The 20,090-nt window shown below is 39.5% G+C and overlaps 1 protein-coding gene across 2 annotated transcripts in view; it reads right to left on the bottom strand.

The window, feature by feature from the left end:
* The window catches only part of ccdc186 (coiled-coil domain-containing protein 186), a 37,814-nt gene extending 18,898 nt beyond the window's left edge, over positions 1 to 18,916 (bottom strand). For both annotated transcript variants that reach the window (XM_061909607.1, XM_061909608.1), the window contains exons 1-8: positions 18,776 to 18,916; positions 14,799 to 15,661; positions 14,570 to 14,696; positions 14,223 to 14,351; positions 10,159 to 10,371; positions 9,929 to 10,048; positions 4,865 to 4,969; positions 4,532 to 4,630 (exon numbers count right to left, since the gene is read on the bottom strand). In XM_061909607.1, the coding sequence (XP_061765591.1) occupies positions 4,532 to 4,630; positions 4,865 to 4,969; positions 9,929 to 10,048; positions 10,159 to 10,371; positions 14,223 to 14,351; positions 14,570 to 14,696; positions 14,799 to 15,640 (1,635 nt within the window). In that variant the 5' untranslated portion in view covers positions 15,641 to 15,661; positions 18,776 to 18,916. The remainder of the gene's footprint in view (positions 1 to 4,531; positions 4,631 to 4,864; positions 4,970 to 9,928; positions 10,049 to 10,158; positions 10,372 to 14,222; positions 14,352 to 14,569; positions 14,697 to 14,798; positions 15,662 to 18,775) is intronic.
* Positions 18,917 to 20,090: the final 1,174 nt, after the last annotated feature.

Below are 20,090 nucleotides of genomic sequence, written 5' to 3'. Positions count from 1 at the left end.
CATATTATTTTAATTATTTATAATAAAATAAATAAAAAAATTGATTTTTTTGTTGATACTCACCTAATTGTGTTACAAACATCATTTTGAGAATGATTTATTATCCAACAATGTAATTTAAATAGATGAAACTCAGATATACTGTACTATTATTAAGATTATTGTTTTAGACATTTTTATTATATAATTAGTTTGCCCATTAAAAAATAAAAACAAATTTTAGATTTTTTTTTACTTAAGTTGACTTAGCAAAATTTTTATCAAGAAAATAATTATTCGAATGTTTTCATATCCAAAAATCTAAAACATACACGAAGCAAAATATACATTATGATTTTTTTTCATATATTGTAGTTAAATACAGTGCCCTCCATAATTATTGGCACCCCTGGTTGAGATGTGTTAAAAGCCTTAAAATAAATTCAGTGTTTATTGCAGAAGAATACTGTCACACTGAAAATTGTAGGAAAATGTAGCCTTCAACTCAAATGAATTGTAAGAAAATAAAAAAATCCCTGACTAAAAAATAATTATTTTTCATTAAATCACCTGTTCCACAATTATTGGCACCCTTAACAATTCCCAGGAAATAAATATAATTGAAGCATTTCTGTCATTTCTACAGTAGTTTACAAAGTTTACCAGAGTACGTAAGAACATTTAATTAGTAATTCATCACTTCCTGTTTCCCTGGGGTATAAATATGACGTGACACCGAGGCCATTTCTCTTATCCACTCTTAAACATGGGAAAGACAAAGGAACACAGCATACAAGTGAGGCAGATGTGCGTCGACCTTCACAGGTCAGGCAGAGGCTACAAGAAGATTGCCACTCAACTGCAGCTGCCCATATCCACTGTGAGAGGAATAATTAAGAAGTTCAAAACAACTGGAACAGTGGTAAATAAGCCTGGACGAGGACCCAAGTTTATTTTGCCACCACGCACAGTGAGGAGGATGGTAAGAGAAATCAAAAGATCTCCAAAGCTCACTGTTACAGAATTACAACAAATGGTAGCATCCTGGGGTCACAAAGTCTCCAAATCAACCATCAGGCGCTGTCTACACGCCAACAAGCTGTTTGGGAGGCATGCACGGAGAAAACCTTTCCTCACTCACAATCATAAACGCAAGCGTCTGGAGTTCGCCAAACGGTATTGGGGCTTCAACTGGGACCGTGTGCTTTGGTCAGATGAGACCAAGATTGAGCTTTTTGGCAACAAACACTCTAAGTGGGTCTGGCGTACCACGAAAGATGCGCATGCTGAAAAGCACCTCATACCCACTGTGAAGTATGGGGGTGGGTCAGTGATGCTGTGGGGCTGTTTCACTTCCAAAGGCCCTGGGAACCTTGTTAGGGTGCATGGCATCATGAATGCTTTGAAATACCAGGACATTTTAAATCAAAATCTGTTGCCCTCTGCCCGAAAGCTGAAGCTGGGTCGTCACTGGGTCTTTCAGCAAGACAATGACCCTAAACATATGGCCAAATCTACACAGAAATGGTTCACCAGACACAAAATCAAGCTCCTCCCATGGCCATCTCAGTCCCCTGACCTCAACCCCATTGAGAACCTGTGGGGTGAGCTGAAAAGGAGAGTACAGAGGAGAGGACCCAGGTCTCTGGATGATTTAGAGAGATTCTGCAAAGAGGAATGGCTGAAAATCCCTCTTTCTGTCTTTGCCCATCTTGTGAAACATTATAGGAGAAGATTAGGTGCTGTTTTGTTGGCAAAAGGGGGTTGTACAAAATATTAACACCAGGGGTGCTAATAATTGTGACACACATTATTTGATGTCAAATAATTATTTCTTTATGTGGGATTTTTTCCCCACTGAATAAATGCACTTGTATTGAAGGTTGGATTTTTCTCTTTTTTTCCATTAAGGTCCCATATTATTTAGAAAAAAAATAAAATAATTGGAAGCTAAAAAACACATCTCAACCAGGGGTGCCAATAATTATGGAGGGCACTGTAGGTGTTGAAGAGTTTTTTTTAGTTTTTGTTGATTTTTACCCAATTTTTTTAGGAAAATAATTAGAATAATAAATTATTTTTCATTATCCAAAAATATAATTGACATACATGCACTGAAGCTCGATAGATATAATTATCATACTATTAAAAATAGCGACATTTTGGAGATTTCATCAATTGTGTCAATACTCCATTGTATACGCAAAATTATTTTCAGAGTATTTTTTTCACTGTCACTATTACAATTAATACACATACAAAAAGTAATACCAGTATTGCAATTTTAATTTTGCCAATTAAATATATATATAATTTGAAAATATCATACAGAGACATCCTGTATGATATAATTTTATAACCAACACATTTTAAGAAAAAAATGTATTTACACAAACTGCAGTTTGACAAATGAAAAGGTAAGATGCGTAAAAACAAACTCAGATATGAAAACCTGATTAGTGGATGTAAAGATGAATATTTCTTTCCATAATGCAAAACATTCAACTTGAAACATACATCGGATAGAGGACTTCTAAACAACCACTCAATTAAGTGTCCTCTATTCTATTTTCATTTACCATAGGCGCATCATTTGAAGTCATTGCTCATGTAAAATAATTTGTGATGTGCTCTCATTAGGACCATGAAAGCATAGCATAAATTATGTTGTGTCTCATCTTTTAAACAAAGTCATTTAATGAGAGTGGTGCGACAACTTTTGCAAAAAGCTATTAGCGGCCCAAGGTATCCAAGACAACATCTCGCTAAATGAGATGGAGGCAAATGTATTTCCTATTTACTTGGTTAATTCATGGCATCCCCCTCTCATTGCCGTGTTAATGGAGACCCATCTGTTTTGTTCTGAATTATTATGTTTTGTTGAGCATAGCAAACCATGGTAAAGGAAGAAAACAACAGTTTATGTGTGTCTTGCAGATTTGATGCAATGTAATGTTTATGCTGAATGTTCACATGGGGCTTGTTTACTTGATGTGGAAGTTGTACATTGATTCAACAAATTGAAATGTTGACAACAAATTGAAATGTTGGGCGCTTTAAGAGCTTTTGGTTTATATAATTCAATTTAAAGCACTTGTAAACATTTGTGATAAATGAACAGAATGGCCGACAGGAAGTAGGGCGATGTCTTCTGGGTGTGTTGTGTGAACACTGCTTTGCACTGATTATTTCGAGGCCATTTATTTTCAGGTCATTCACTTTACACTAAAGCAGGCAAGGATGGGGAACAAATTAAAAACAGGCAATTTTGTTTGGATGTTGTCCATGTTGCTTCATCACTTATTTTGTGTTAAGCCAATTATGTTTCTCCAGTTAACTAAATCAGCAGGGAAAAAAACATGACTAAATGTCCAAGTGAAGGGGACATGGACTGATTATCACCAAACAAAAATGTGTCAAGAACAGTGCATCCGGAAAGTATCCACAGCAGTTCACTCTTTCCACATTGTGTTTTGTTATTCCAAAATGGAATAAATATAATTTTGTTCAAAAACTTCTATAGACAATACCCAATCACGACAATTAGATCTTTTTTATTTTAGTATTGGAAGCCTTTGCTCAATACTTGGTTGATGCACCTTTGGCAGCAATTACAGCCTCAAGTCTTGTTGAGTATGACGCTACAAGCTCAGCACTCCTATCTTTGGGCAGTTTCACCCACTCCTCTTTGCAGCACCCCTCACAATACATCAAGGTTGGATGGGTAGCATTGGTTTTCATCTCAGATGTCTCTGTAGATTGCTACATTCATCTTAGTCCAGTCAGGGAGGTGACCAAGAACTCGATGGTCACTCTGTCAGAGCTACAGCATTCATCTGTGGAGAGAGGAGAACCCTCTAGAAGGACAACCATCTCTGCAGTAAACCACCAATCAGGCCTGTATGGTAGAGTGGCCAGATATGAGCCAGTGTTTGCCAAAATGCACCTGAAAGACTCTCAGACCATGAGAAACAAAATTATCTGGTCTCCTGAGACAAAGATTAAACTCTTTGGCATGAATACCGGGCGTCATGTTTGGAAGAAACCAGGCACATACCATCTCTACAGAGATGGTATGTGGGGATGTTTTGTAGCATCAGGAACTGAGAGACTAGTCAGGATAGAGGGAAAATGAATGCAGCAATGTACAGAGACATCCTGGATGAAAACAAAGGCTTCCCATCCAACCAGATGGAGCTTGAGAGAGCTGTAAAGAGGAATGGGCAAAGAAAAATGGGTGAAACTACCCAAAAATAGGTCTGCCAAGCTTTTAGCATCATATTCAAAAATACTTAAGGCTGCAATTGCTGCTAAAAGCATATCAAAAGAGTATTAAAAATTGCTGTGAATATTTATGTACATGTGATTCTATTTAAAAATTTAAAAAAATTACATTGTCATTATATAGGTATTGTATGTAAAATTTTGAGGACAAAAAATTATTTTTTTCATTTTGGAATAAGGCTGTAACATAACAAATTGCGGAAAAAATGAAGTGCTGTGATACTTTCCAGATACACTTTATAGAAACAAGTGCATAAAGAGGTGTCACCTCTAATTGGTCAGTTTGTTCCTGCTTGTGTTTTGCCAGTTCTCCTTTGGTCTCCCTCAGTTTAGCATCCAGCTCATTTGACTTGATTTCTTCGGACTCCTGTAGGACAAATAATAATGCTTTAAAATTGTGTCATTGTCTGCTTTGTCCTCTCATATCAGGGCCATTGTTCTATTATTACTTGCTGACATGGTCCAGTTCTAGCCCAAGTAAACAGTAGCCTGAGGCAGCTCTTTAGCACCATCACAAGGCGCAGATGAAAACTACTGCTCTATATTTCTGATATGACGTAATCACAATGATAGAGTTTATTCAATCCAAAATGTGTTTGACCTGGTATGTTCGGATCATGTCTTGGCAGTTCTTGCGGATCTGCTCCGTTTCTTCTTTGGCTTGCGCCAGTTTGGAAGTGATATCCCTCAGCTTGTCTTTAGACTCCTGCACAGAGACATTTTATTAAGCATGAATTACTTTTTCATGATGTTCTAATATAAATCTATTTCTATAGCGCTTGTTTATAAGGAACAAATGGGGTTGTTGCATGACATCATGAAGAAAAAGTCTTCATCCTCATGAAAATAATACCACCTGTAACTGGCATCTAGTTGGCTTTGTAAAAATTCAAACTAAAAATAAATAAATAAAACAAAAAAGGCAGGCTTCGCAACACTTCATAAAATAAAGCTTTGCCATAGGGCTAGGCAATATATCGATACACGCGGGTTTGTCTATGTGCGATATAGAAAATGAATATATCGTGATATTCGAGTATACGTTCTCACACAGTTGCTTTTAGCTGCGGGCATTACACTACAGGCTCTTCCCACTCCTTCTTGTGTCTCCTTCTCGCAGGCAGTAATAAGCGCACCTTCTTACATACTGTGTCACATACTGTCACGTCATATGTCACATATGTACACGCCCTCGCCCAGCAGAGAGGTAGCAGACTGGGTAACGTTAGCTGTGATGATAGCGAAGCTGTGCGAGTGGTAATACGGGAGAAAGAAGGTGCGAATGAAGGAAGAATTCATTCCAAAGAAAAACAGCAGGGGGTCCATCGTCTGGCGGTGGTTCGGCTTCAAGCGGGAAGATGTCGAATTGACAACTTTAATTTGTCAAGTGTGGGGCACAAGCGTTGCTACTTGCTACCAAAATTAGCAGCACTGCTTAATATGTAGCACCATTTGAAAAGTCACCTACTAATAACTGTTTAATAAATACAGTTTCGGTCAATTGACTTAGTTGTGATTTCCTTCTCTGCGTGAAAGTTTAAAATTAGTATATATTAATGCAGTATGAACAAGAATGTTTTAGTGTAGACACATAGAATCATCATACTGCTGTGATTATATGTATAAAGTGTTCATTCAAGGCTAAGGCAAAATATCGAGATATATATCGTGTATTGCGATATGGCCTAAAAATGTCGAGATATTAAAAAAAGGCCATATCGCCCAGCCTACTTTGCCAATTATTCATCAGTCAGCTACAGACATTGAAGGTTATTCTTTAGTAAATAGGCTTACCTAGCATGATGTTGTTGTTCAAATGTAAGGGTAATGTTAGCATTTTAGCACAAATGACTATGCTAATGTTGCTTACATGTCTTTCTGTCCCACTCCTTATGTTATGTTGTTGTATGTGATATGACTCGCAGACTTAAATTTTTTTTTACACACACATAAATCAAAATACGAAAGACAAATTAGACCACGGACACGCGGATCTGATTACACACTGATTGAGATACGCATTTGCAAATTACTTTGCTACCAAAACATTTCCATACAGACACACAAAACAGCATGTTACCAGTATAGCATCATAAAAGCCCTTTAAAACTGTTTTAAATTCTAGCATCAAGGCAACATTTTGGACTACAAACTTCAAATATAGCATTGTGGGACTTCTGAGAGTTATTTGCTGAAAATAGGGGACCTTTCAATGAAGAACAGTTTTTTTTCTTTAGCTAAAATCTGCACGTCGCCAGCAAACTTGCTCAGCGATTTTTCAGTTAGACTAAAATGTGCTGTGTGTGTGTGTGTGCACAGAAATGAGTGGTTGTTACTGCATTTCATGACGTTATGATAGCTCAGCGTGTGTGTCAGGATTATGGTGCAAGCCATTGGAACGCACAGTTTGTTCTGTTACAGTTCATTGAGATGCACCGCTGTGCCTTTGCTTGGGGCAGCTGTAAATACAACCTTCAGTCATTATCCAAAATAGCTTCAACCTTAATGAGTTTTTCCTTGCAGGTTCATTACTGCGCAATTTCCATCCCATTTCACTCAGCAGCGTGAATCAAAAATATACATGTAATCATGTTTTTGCAGGGAGCAGCTGCACATAAAATGATTGTTGATGAACAGCACAACGCAGACACAAGATAAGGAGCATTAAAATGACATCTAAATATGTTAAACGTTAATGCTTACATTTGGAAAAAACAATATTCTAATTCAATTATGATAAAAATCAACATGGGTGAAACTGTAGTTGTTGTCATTTGACACATACTTAACACTGCTACAGGAAGTAAAACGTTTGGCTTGAAGGGGTCAAGTTATTATTTTTTCCTACAGTTAAAACACTTGTGGTTTACTTCACATCAGGGGTTCGTAACCTTTTTTTTTTTTTACCTTGAGGCCACACACTTCCACTACAGAGGCACCCGGAGCCCATTAAAAAATCAATATATAACACTGAATTAGTAATCTTATTCTTGATTTTTATTGTAATTATATCTAACCTACTTACAATTTAACAGGATAAACCTTGTCTAATAATATGAAACCATGTCAAATAATATGAAACCATCACAAATATTATCATCAAGGCTTAAGTCAGGCTAATTAGAAAAATAAACCAAATACCGCGAAAAGAAGGGACTCTCTAAAACAGATGAAAAATGTATTTACATATGCAATGTTAATTGTAAATTCTAACAAAAAAATAAATAACACTTTGTATACATGTTTATTAAATAAACTTAGGATAAAATAAAATTGCAAATGAAAATACAGCTTCGCAACTTCAATACATTTTTTTGCGTTTAAAAAAAACTTACGGACTACAACTGAGAAACATATATATTTTGGTGGCCCTCTAAGGGAAAACTCGCGGCCCAACAATGTTTTTTTAAATAACGTGTAATGGTATTTTTTTTTGCATAGATTATGTTTTATAGACCATCTTCGAGCCTCTTACTGACCGAATTTTCAGAATGTTCCATTTTGTGGGCGGTCTTATTTACAGTATATGACTGTCTCTTCTCCCAGTCAGCCATGTCGTAGCACTGACAGGTATAAGGTCGAACTACACGCTATATTGTATTTAAAATGGATGGATGCATGTGCATGTACGAGATAGTCTGCCCCACAACAAGAGGATAGAGAAAAATAAGGAACTTATTCACTACAGCATAGGACGACAATAGCAAATTTGCACAAAGATCTTCGGGTAAATTTCTACCATATATTGAGATTTCCGCTGACGTCAAAGAACAGAAAAAGTCACAGGACATAGAAAATTCCAAACGGCTTGTTTGGAGGAAGTATGAAAGCAGGCAAGATTATTTTATAAATATCTCCACAATACCTCCACAGTTTAATTTAACATTTTTGGGACTTATGTAGATCCCAAATACACAGAAGCAGGTATCATCAGGTAAGAAAAGTTGGTTTTGCCTAATAAGTCCCCTTTAACTCACGCAATTAGGCCTTGATGAGCCCTGCTTATTGCACTCATGTAAAGAATTGGCCAAAACTTCCTTGATAATTGAGGAATTTAAGGTGCTAGTGGACCCCATTCATCCAAAACAATGTACAAACCCTGTTTTCATATGAGTTGGGAAATTGTGTTAAACGGAATACAATGATTTGCAAATCCTTTTCAACCCATATTCAATTGAATGCACTACAAAAACAAGATATTTGATGTTTAAACTCATAAGCTTTTTTTTTTTTTTGCAAATAATAATAAACTTAGAATTTCATGGCTGCAACACGTGCCTAACTAGTTGGGAAAGGGCATGTTCACCACTGTGTTACATCACCTTTTCTTTTAACAACACTCAATAAACGTTTGGGAACTGAGGAAACTAATTGTTGAAGCTTTGAAAGTGGAATTCTTTACCATTCTTGCTTTATGTACAGCTCAAGTTGTTCAACAGTCCGGGGTCTTGTTGTCGTATTTTACACTTGATAATGCGCCACACATTTTCGATGGGAGACATGTCTGGACTGCAGTCGGGCCAGGAAAGTACCCGCACGCTGTTGTTACACGTGGCTTGTCATTGTTTTGTTGAAATACGCATGGGCGTCCATGATAACGTTGCTTGGATAACAACATATGTTGCTCCAAAACCTGTATGGACCATTTAGCATTAATGGTGCCTTCACAGATGTGTAAGCTACTCATGCCATGGGCACTAATGCACCCACATACCATCACAGATGCTGGCTTTTGAACTTTGCGCCTAGAACAATCCGGATGGTTATTTTCCTCTTGGTTCCAGAGGACACCACGTCCACAGTTTCCAAATATAATTTGAAATGTGGACTCGTCAGACCACAGAACACTTTTCCACTTTGCATCAGTCCATCTTAGAGGAGCTCGGGCCCAGTGAAGCCGGCGGCATTCCTGTGTGTTGTTGATAAATGGCTTTCGCTTTGCATAGCAGAGTTTTAACTTGCACTTACAAATGTTGCGACCAACTGTGGTTACTAATAGTGGTTTTATGAAGTGTTCCTGAGTCCATGCGGTGATATCCTTTTCACACGGATGTCGGTACCGACATCCGTGTACCGCCTGATGGATCAAAGGTCCGTAATATCATCGCTTACGTTCAGTGATTTCTCCAGATTCTCTGAACATTTTGATGATTTTACGGACCATAGATGGTAAAATCCCTAAATTCCTTGCAATAGCTCGTTGAGAAATGTTCGAAAACTGTTCGAAAATTTGCCTACAAATTGGTGACCCTTGCCCCATCCTTGTTTGTGAATTACTTAGCATTTCATGGAAGCTGCTTTTATACCCAATCATGGCACCCACCTGTTCCCAATTAGCCTGCACACATGTGGGATGTTCCAAATAAGTGTTTGATGAGCATTCCTCGACTTTATCAGTATTTATTGCCACCTTTCCCAATTTCATTGTCACGTGTTGCTGGCAACAAATTCTAAAGTTAATGATTATTTGCAAAAAAAAAATGTTTATCAGTTTGAACATCAAATATGTTGTCTTTGTAGCATATTCAACTGAATATGGGTTGAAAATTATTTGCAAATCATTGTATTCCATTTATATTTACATCTAACACAATTTCCCAACTCATATGGAAACGGGGTTTGTAGTTTAAAGCTACAATGATATTAAAAAACAAATCAAACTTGCCTTGTGGGCGTCGGCCTCACTCTTGAGTTTGTTCTGGGCCCATCTGACTTTGATAAGATGTGAGTTGTTTTCCTCCTTTAATTTTTCCACCTCGCGATTCAGCCTGGTGACCTCCCCTTCCTGTTAACAAAATAATATGAAACCATTTTTATTTCCTGACATGAAGTTAACACGCACGAGCGCATACACACTTACACACTCGCACGCACGCACACACACGCAAAAACTACCTTTGCATCACACAGCTGCTGCAGCCTGCCTCTCTCCTGCGCCAGCTGGTTCCCCCGCAAGGCCTGGCGGTCCACCTCCTTTGTGGCCTCCCTAAGCCTCTTCTCCAAACCTTCCTTATCACGTCTCAAGTCCAGAGCCTCCTTCTCCCCGCGCACATATTTCATCACCATGGTCTCCTTCTCTTGGCGCGCCTCGTCACATTTCCTGTTTGCCTGGAGGGAGGATAGTTTATCTCTTGTAATGATACACAGAATGTCACAAAAGTCACATTGCAGCATGAGATTTTATTACAGGAGAATAGTACAGAAATTAATATTGGATTATAACTTTGGCGTAGTCAGTGTGTAGCTTGTATAGCAGTATAGATTTATTATGCACTAAAATTTGTTTCTACAATCAAGAGTGATGGTGGTAGTGTACTGGTCGGGGGGCTGCATGAGTAGGGATGGGTATAATTTACATTTTAACAGATTCTAGTACCAAATTGGTACTTTAAAAACGGTGCCAGTGCTTAAGCAATGCACAAATCAGTACTTAAAAAAATAATAACATACACTTTTTTTCTTTTAACTAATGCTTTTTTATTTTCATGGATTTTGTGACATTCAAGTTGAACAGACTAATTATTGATATACGGTAATTCCTCCTTTATTGCTTTATAGCATGATTGGTTTGGTCTCATCTAGTGGCCAATACTACAGTGGTATTGATATTTTAAATTGACTTGGCAATTTAAAGCACCCAAACACACCACCAAGCACTTGTAATATCCACAAGCGGGTGAAAGGAAGGTGGAGGAGCGCAAGGTGTCTTAACATCCACTTGACATTGCACCTGCTTATTGACTTCACCACACTTGTCTCACACCAGTGTGTCCATTCCTCAGTGCAGCGTCCTGTTCCTAAGATTTCAACATGCAATGTTTGCTGCGATGTACTCGTTACAGTATGCAGCAGAGGAAAAAAGGGGGAAAAAGCAGGGGCTTGTCACACCAGAACATAGCAATCTTTTTAAGACCTCAGGGGCATAAAGTAATAAACGGCATGTCCCACTCCCAATAGAGGGATGACTGAGTGCTAAATCCGACTCTTATTGTTCAATGGGCAGTGAAATTAAAACTTGTCGGGTGTGAAAAAAACATGTCAAGATCAGAAGAATCTTACATTCTGGCAAGCCAGAGTGCAATGTTCTGCTTGAAAAAATGTCTATTTGCTAACACAGGTGATTAAATACAATAACAAGAGTTTGGCGGGTTAAAATCTTGGCTTTCTTTTTGCTAAAGTGCAAAAAGACTCAAAGAGATTCATTTGACACAAACGCAACACTTCACGGTTATTTCAGCTTTTAAATAACTGAGTTTGTCACTATACAGTAAGTGCAATTGATGTTTTTGCTAGTTCAATGCAAAAGTAAAACTGTATCTTTCCCAAACTCTTTTCTGCTACGTTTTGAAAGGTTAAGCCTGTTTTGCTCTGGAAAGCTGTGAGTTGGAAACAGCAGAGGTCCCACAATAGAGTAATGAAAGTGTAAGCCAGATTAGAAACATGCTGTTAATACGTGTTTATTTCCAAGAGGTGCTAATGTGCACTTTATACAATTTCTGAGCACTAGTGTCCTCTGCAGTGGACATTTATTTTTTGCATAATAACTATTTTTGCCATAATTTGTCAGACTGACTTAATAAATACACTAAAAAGTCCATATAGGAATGGATGGACACTAATGGCAAGGCCCAATACACCCCCCCGTCCTACTTTTTAGCCCTACCCCTACATTTTGCGCATTCCAGTGAGGTTAGTAATGTCCTAAATACTCTTTGCATATAGGGGTAGTGGGCGTAACGAGGGGTAGGGGGTATATCTAGCCCTTCACAGTGAGGAATTTTACAAACCCAGTTTCCATATGAGTAGGGAAATTGTGTTAGATGTAAATATAAACGGAATACAATGACTTGCAAATCATTTTCAACCCATATTCAGTTGAATATGCTACAAAGACAACATATTTGATGTTCAAACTGATAAACATTTTTTTTTTGCAAATAATCATTCATTTTAGAATTTGATGCCAGGAACACGTGACAAAGAAGTTGGGAAAGGTGGCAATAAATACTGATTAAGTTGAGGAATGCTCATCAAACACTTATTTAGAACATCCCACAGGTGTCCAGGCTAATTGGGAACAGGTGGGTGCCATGATTGGGTATAAAAGCAGCTTCCATTAAATGTTAAGTAATTCACAAACAAGGATGGGGCGAGGGTCACCAATTTGCAAGCAAATTGTCAAACAGTTTTAGAACAACATTTCTCAACGAGCTATTGCAAGGAATTTAGGGATTTTACCATTAACGGTCCGTAAAATCCTCAAAAGGTTCAGAGTCTGGAGAAATTACTGCCATGGCTTGGTCAATCGCAAATTGTTCTTTGGGTGCAGAAAGTAGAAAAGTCCAGTGTGTTTAATGCCTTTTAATTTTAATTCCATCCATCTATTTTCTACCGCTTGTCCCTTTTGGGGTTACAGAGAGTGCTGGAGCCTATCCCTACTGCATTTGGGCGGTAGGCGACGTACACTCTGAACAAGTCACCACCTCATTGCAGGGCCGACACAGATAGACAGACAACCAATCACACTCACTTTCACACACTACGGCCAATTTTTAATGTTGCCAATCAACCTACTCCCCCCCCAGGTCTTTGGAGGTGTGAGGAAGCCACGCAGTCCCGGGAAGGACATGCAAACTCCACACAGAAAGACCCCAAGTCCGGGGATTGAACCTAGGACCTTCGTATTGTGAAGCACATGCATAAACCCCTGTTCCACAGACTTCAAAAATTGTTATTTGAGTGCTACAAGAAACGTAATTCTGTTACCTTTAATTTAAACTGATTTTCAGTTAAAATCAAGCCAAAATGACAATGTTGTGGTCCCCTTTATTTTGAAAACTATTGATATATATACAGTAAACTTTTTTGTACCTGTAATAAAATATTGGTATCGGGACAAACCTAAGTGGCACGTATGTGCAAATGTAACTACATAATCACTTATGGGCCCGAACATAAACTATGCAGTGACATAGCAAGTGGTGTCCCAATTCCTAGGGAAGATTACAAAAGTCTAGCCCTTGTTGCTTAATTTTGAGGGGTGTAGTTAGATAGTACTTTATTTATTATTTATTTATTATTATTTAGTGGTAGTGGGTGAAGGCTAGTAGTAGTGAGTGAGGGTGAATATTGGGATTGGGCCTAACTTTGCACTTGTCTAATGTGATAACTTCCATATATCACATACAACAAAGTAACATTTAGAAGTGGGACAGAAGGACAAAAATGTTAGCAACAATAGCAGGGCTACAGCAACATCATGGTAGGTGAACTTATTTGCTGAATATTAACAAAATTATCAAACTTAGAAGTTCCACGTTTGTATTAGATAGATGTTTTAAGATATGTACCGAAACCTGCTTTTTTTCTTCTTACAAAGCTATCTACCAGTATATCAATGGACATACGTATATACAGGGCAGGGTCATCCAGCTACAGTAGGGGCAATATGATCAAAGCAGGTCTTTTCTCTCAAAAGTGGAGCAAAAAAGTGAGAAAATGGATACATATCTATGAGATTTGGTTGTTATAGAGAAATATGATGAATTATATATATTTGTATGATAGTGTTTGTATAGCGCGTCTCATGCACAAGAAAATTCAAAGTGCTTTACATCAAACAGAAATTTCTGAACATTATAGTATAGCAATAAAAATATAGTACACTATAGAATAACAGATAAAACAATTTATACCACGTAGAAATAATTATACAAAAAAAAAGTAAGATAAAAAATCAAATCAATTTATATTGTTTTCTGTTTGTCAAACTATAATTATTGTGTTAGTTTTGGGTGTCTAGAATGGATGAATTTAATTTACTTTGTTACATATAGGAACTTTTGGAGGTTTATTCAATGGACTCTTTAGAATACATAACTACCAAAAACTGATATCTCATTGTATATTACAGCCAAGAGACAACGAGTGACTTGTGAAGCAATGGGGTCTTGTTTTACCTGTTCAAGGCGGTGGGTCATCTCCTTCTGCATTTGCATGAGGCCAGCCTTGGCCGTCTGGTCCTGCTGAATGAGTTTGTCCCGAGTCTCCTTCAGCTCCCTCAGCAGGTCCTCCACTCTGCTCTCCAACTGTCAACAAAACACAAAGAGTGTATCAAACAGGCTGAGTGTGTTGTTAGGCAATGCCTAATTTAACCTGCTGCACTGCTCCACAAGAGCATTATTTAGGGAGAAAATGGGATTATTCTATAGTGAAGAGAGGCATGCACTAACCGAAATGATGACTACATTTCTCCTTCTGTGTTATTGACACTGAATGGACTACAATAATCAACAGCGCCACTAACTTTTCTGATGGTGCCAATGTGTTGCTTCTCTGTCTCAGCCCTCTTTTTCAGCTGCTCCTTCATTATGTCCTTCTCAGAGCAGATACCAAGGATCAGATCCTGGTGCCGCTTGTTCTCCTCCAGCAACCTGCACAACACGTAAAGATCAAACACATTTTGTAAAAAATAGAAAAAGGCAGTTTTCGAAATACAACAATACAAATAATTACATTTGATGACAGTTTACTACCTCTGAATGGATTTTTCCTGTTGGTCATACTTGAACTGGACACACTTCTCAAACACTACCATGCACTCGCCCTGCTCCGGAGAAAGTCCATTGACGGGCTGGCTTGCTTTTTTCCTGCCTTCCAGCTCGCCGTCCAACATCCTACAGGCCAACAGCTCAGACTCCAGCTCGTCCAGCAGGGACTCCTGCGACAACGAGCGCTGGAGCTGGGAGATCATCTTGCGACTGCAGTCCGTATCGTAAGGGCTCGAGGAGGAATCAGAGGGGTTGGCTGATGCGTTAGTGCCGCTTTGTGGGCTGGAAGCTACCGAGGAGCTGGTGGTTTCCGTGGTAGGAGTGGAGGAGCCGTTAGAAATGCCGGATGTGGTGGCGGAGTTTGGGGGGGGGGTTTTGGAAGTGCCGTGAAGCGATTCATTGTGGCTCTGCAGTGCGCGCTCGTCCCTGTGACCATTTGAAAGCACATCTGGTGGCGACTCCTCCGTAGGGAACTCATTGCCGAAAATCAGCAACGTTTTTATCGTCCCTTCAAGATCAGAGGGGGAGCTTTCAAGTGCATCACATAATGAGTCTTCATTTGATAGAGGTGGCCTTTCTTCCTCTGCTGAACTTGTCATGCCATCACTGTTGTCATCACATGCAAGCTCACGTTCTCTTTCTTGTTCTTCCACCTCTGTTTGGATGTCCACAGGAATGCATTCTGTCTGCACACATTCCTCTGTGCAATCGTCAGACGTGTGATTTTCCACTTGGGTTGTACACTTCTGGAGCGGCAGGCCTGTCACCGACTTGACGTCTGATCCTTCCGCCATGTGCGAATCTGAGGCCGGATCAGCTTGCTCCATGGTGCCTTGTTTTCATCAAATCTGACAGAAATGGAAGGACAAACAGATTGTTTTAGGCTATTAACTCAAAAGACCTGTATTGCCTTGGCCCTGTTGAGAACCGGTAAATACGTTAGAACTCCAGCAATAAGCCACAACTTTAGCAATTTCATTTATTTCGAACATGCTTAACAAAGTTTTATTGAAAAGCAATAAACGGGAACACTTTGCATGCTTAAGAAGGAGCGGGGAGAAGCAAAGTTTATTTAATCCTTTACCCCTTCTCCATATCTCAGTAATTACTGTTCTAAAATAATTTTTCCAAAAAAGAAAGGGAAGAATAAATATTGTGTCGTAATGGATTGCTTGCTTGTACAGCACTAAGAAATTCAGGAGTAAAAACTCACAGAAACATTGTATTGTTAATAAACACACGGTACATATAATACCTACTTTCAACATTCTTTGTTCTTATACCATGTAAAAAGCAATGGCTGCACTAGTTTTTAAACTGGCTTATATCGTACATAGTTTCATTTTGCTTGATCAGTTCAATAGTTTTACTCCGCATACCCTCATATTCGAGAATTTTTAGTTTGTGCAGGCATTCAGATATTTTGAATGTAGTTTCCCCCTGAGGTGATTTGCGGCTAAATATCCTGAAAAAGGGTCGGTTTGTTTTCCATAACAGACATTGTAGAATATTATCCTAACTGCCCTTTTTTTTGCATTGTGGTTAGTGGATGAAGTATGCACATAGAGCTAAAATATGTTGTTGAAAGAGTACTATTACACACCTTCAATGTGTTAAATACTTAATGCAAATTTTCTATTAATCAGGGACGGTCCATAAGACTTGACAAGCTCATGATGTCCTATGCAACATGTCATGACCAGCTCAGTGGCCTTGTGGTTAGAGTGTTTGCCCCGAGACTGGGAGGTTGTGAGTTCAAACCCCGGCCAAGTCATACCAAAGACTACAACAAAATGGGACCCATTGCCTCCCTGCATGGCACTCAGCAGCAAGGGTTGGAATTGGGAATTAAATCACCAAATGATTCCCAAGCGCAGCGCATGCTGCTGCTCACTGCTCTCCTCACCTCCCAGGGTGTGAACATGGGGATGGGTCAAATGCAGAGGACACAATTCACCACACCCAGTGTATGTGTGACTATCGTTGGGACTTTAACTTTAACTCTAAAATGTATCAAAGTGACAGAATCAAGCACTAGTGTAACCAACGCCAGCTGCACTGAAGCAGACAAACAGGCGATTCAGAGGGTCATAAAGTCTGCACAGTAGGTACAATTTAGTGTTGCCAATCAACCTATCCCCAGGTGCATGTCTTTGGAAGTGGGAAGAAGCCGGAGTACCCGGAGGGAACCCACGCATTCACGGGGAGAACATGCAAACTCCACACAGAAAGATCCAGAGCCCGGGATTAAACCCCAGACTACTCAGAACCTATGTATTGTGAGGCAGACGCACTAACCCCTCTGCCACTGTAAAGCCATTATAAATAATATATAAAATATATCATATATATAATATATGAATTGTATAAATATATTCTACATATATTCTACATTTAAGTGCAGTCAAGGAACATATGCATTATACAGTCTGATGGCTGTCAGTATGAAGGACCTCCTGTGTCGTTCCGTGTTGCATTTAGGGCAAGGGTAGGGAACCTATGGCTCGAGAGCCAGATGTGGCTCTTTTGATGACTGCATCTGGCTATCAGATAAATCCTAGCTGGCATTGCTTAACACGATAAGTAATGAATACTTCTGCTGGTAATCACAGTGTTAAAAATAACCACGTATCAACCAGACTACAAAGCCATCAGCAAAACCATGCAACACCAGAAGTCGCATTAATGGTAAGAAGTATTTTATTTATTCTTGTTACCTTCAGAATAACAATGTTATTAAAAAAGAGACTTATTACACTCTAAAATTGGTGGATATTACTTAAAAATGCATGCATTAAGTTCTATTCAGTGTTAAAGTATGTTATATGGCTCTCACGGATATACATTTTAAAATATTTGGCTTTCATGGCTCTCTCAGCCAAAGAGGTTCCCGACCCCTGATTTAGGGAGTCTGAGCCTTCCACTGAACGTGCTCATTCTCTCCGCAAGGTCCGAGGGTAGTGGTTGGGAGGTGTTGTCCATAATGTCTAGGAGTTTTGCTAGACTTCTCTTCTCTGACACCACAGCCAGAGAGTCCAGCTCCACTCCAACCACGTTACTGGCCTTCTCTACCAACTTGTCCAGTCTGTTTGTGTCCCTCACTCGTAGCCCGCTGCCCCAGCAAGCCACGGCGTACAAGAAGGCGCCCGCCACCACCGACTCGTAGAACATCTTCAACATCTTTTTACAGACGTTGAAGGATCCTAGCCTCCTGAAGAAGTAGAGGCGGCTCAGTCCCTTCTTGTAGAGGACCTCAGCGTGTTTTGACCCATTCAGCTTGTTGTCCATGTGTACACCGAGGTATTTATAATCCCCTACCATTATATGCAAATATAATGACAATAAAGTCCATTATATTCTATTCTAGTTTTCCTATTTAGATGAATACATATAATTACAATCAACATTAGATATTTCGCTCTAGAATAAACAGTTGAAAACACCGCAGTGAAGGAAGAAAACAGTAAAAAACATAAGCTTTTTAGTGGAAATAGGCGTGGAGGCTCCTTTTGACAGGTGTCAGCTGTCAAGATTACAATGCTTTTTGGCTTTAGTAACATAACCCTTGCACTATGTTATGCATTGACGGTAGTAATTGTGTAGACATCAACGAGTATATGGATTAAATTATGTATATTTGCAGCAGTTTTACTATCCTTTGCAGGTCATTGAAAGCTATAGCTAAGCCGAACCGTCCAGGCGCTATATAGCACACAATGTTAACAGCCCGCTAATGTCGTGTTTTTTATTCCGTCACACGGGCGTTGTTGAACAAACAAACCGGACCTACTCCGACGTCGATATGTGACAAATAGACATAATTAGAAATATATATAATACATGTTATTTGTTAATATTAGCATTGCTAGCTGTAGCATCGATAAACTACTTTACAGGTCCACCCCATTATCCCGAAGGAAGCAGGCGTTTAATGAAATAGAAATGTGGCTATAATCACCCACCAAGTGTGGCAAATCCATGAGCGGTTCAATGTACAGGCGACTTGGGGTAAAATGTGAACTTTAATCTGCCTTGACAGCAGCTAATCGGCCCAACAAGTCCTTTTGATATTATGACACATCAACAAATATGGCTACTGCCTGGGAAAGGAAGGAGGAGAGAAGGCATGAGCCAATGAGCGGCGAGGATTCTTGTGACGTCATGGTAGCTCCTCCCTCTGCCTCCCATGAGGAACGTTGGTATTTATCAGTAGAGAAACATTATCTACCGCTTCTCCCTCTCGGGGTGGCGGGGGGTTCTGAAGCCTATCCCAGCTGCATTGACGAAATCAAATAAAACATGCTACACACACACACCTTTGACATATATAATGTTATAGGATCTATAATGTAATAAAATGTTTGAAAACATCGACCTACATTTAAAGGCGCTGTTTGCAACTTCTTTATAGTTACCTCATAGTAAAATCTTACTGTCACCATCCATCCACCCAGTCTCTCCAGAGAGTGGTGAGGACGGTGGAAAATATTTTCAGGACTCCTCTTCCTCCTATCCACGAGATCGCAAAAAGCCGCTGCCTGACCAGGGTTCAGAGAATCTGCAAAGACTCCTCCCACCACCACCAAGGACTGTTTTCACTGCTGGACTCTAGGAAGAGGTTCTGCAGCCTCCGTAGCAGAACCTCCAGGTTCTGTAACAGCTTCTTCCCTCAGGCCGTAAGACTCTTGAACGCATCTTAACTAAATCATTCCCTCAACTCCCCCCAAAATGGATTAACTCGCTGGAATAAAAAAGACAATATAACTTACATCCATAAACGTGGACTCATGTGGAAAAGTGCAATGTATTTATCTGTACAGTAATCTATTTATTTACATCTGCACCTTATTGCTTTTTTTTTTAATCCTGCACTACCAAGAGTTAATGCAACAAAATGTCATTCTTATTTGTACTGTAAAGTTCAAATTTGAATGACAATAAAAAGGAAATCTAAGTCTAAGTCTTCTGCTTATCCGAGGTCGGGTCACGGGGGCAGCAGCCTAAGCAGGGAAGCCCAGACTTTACTCTCCCCAGGCACTTCGTCCAGCTCTTCCCGGGGGATCCCGAGGCGTTCCCAGGCCAGCCGGGAGACATAGTCTTCCCCGTGGCCTCCTACCGGTTGGACGTGCCCTAAACACCTCCCTCGGGAGGCGTTCGGGTGGCATCCTGACAAGATGCCCGAACCACCTCATCTGGCTCCTCTCGATGTGGAGGAGCAGCGGCTTTACTTTGAGCTCCTCCTGGATGACAGAGCTTCTCACCCTATCTCTAAGGGAG

This window comes from Nerophis ophidion, linkage group LG08 (assembly GCF_033978795.1).
Source record: "Nerophis ophidion isolate RoL-2023_Sa linkage group LG08, RoL_Noph_v1.0, whole genome shotgun sequence".
NCBI lineage: Eukaryota > Metazoa > Chordata > Actinopteri > Syngnathiformes > Syngnathidae > Nerophis > Nerophis ophidion.
The sequence above is the reverse complement of the archived record's forward strand: the minus strand, read 5'-3'. Positions and strand labels throughout refer to the sequence as shown.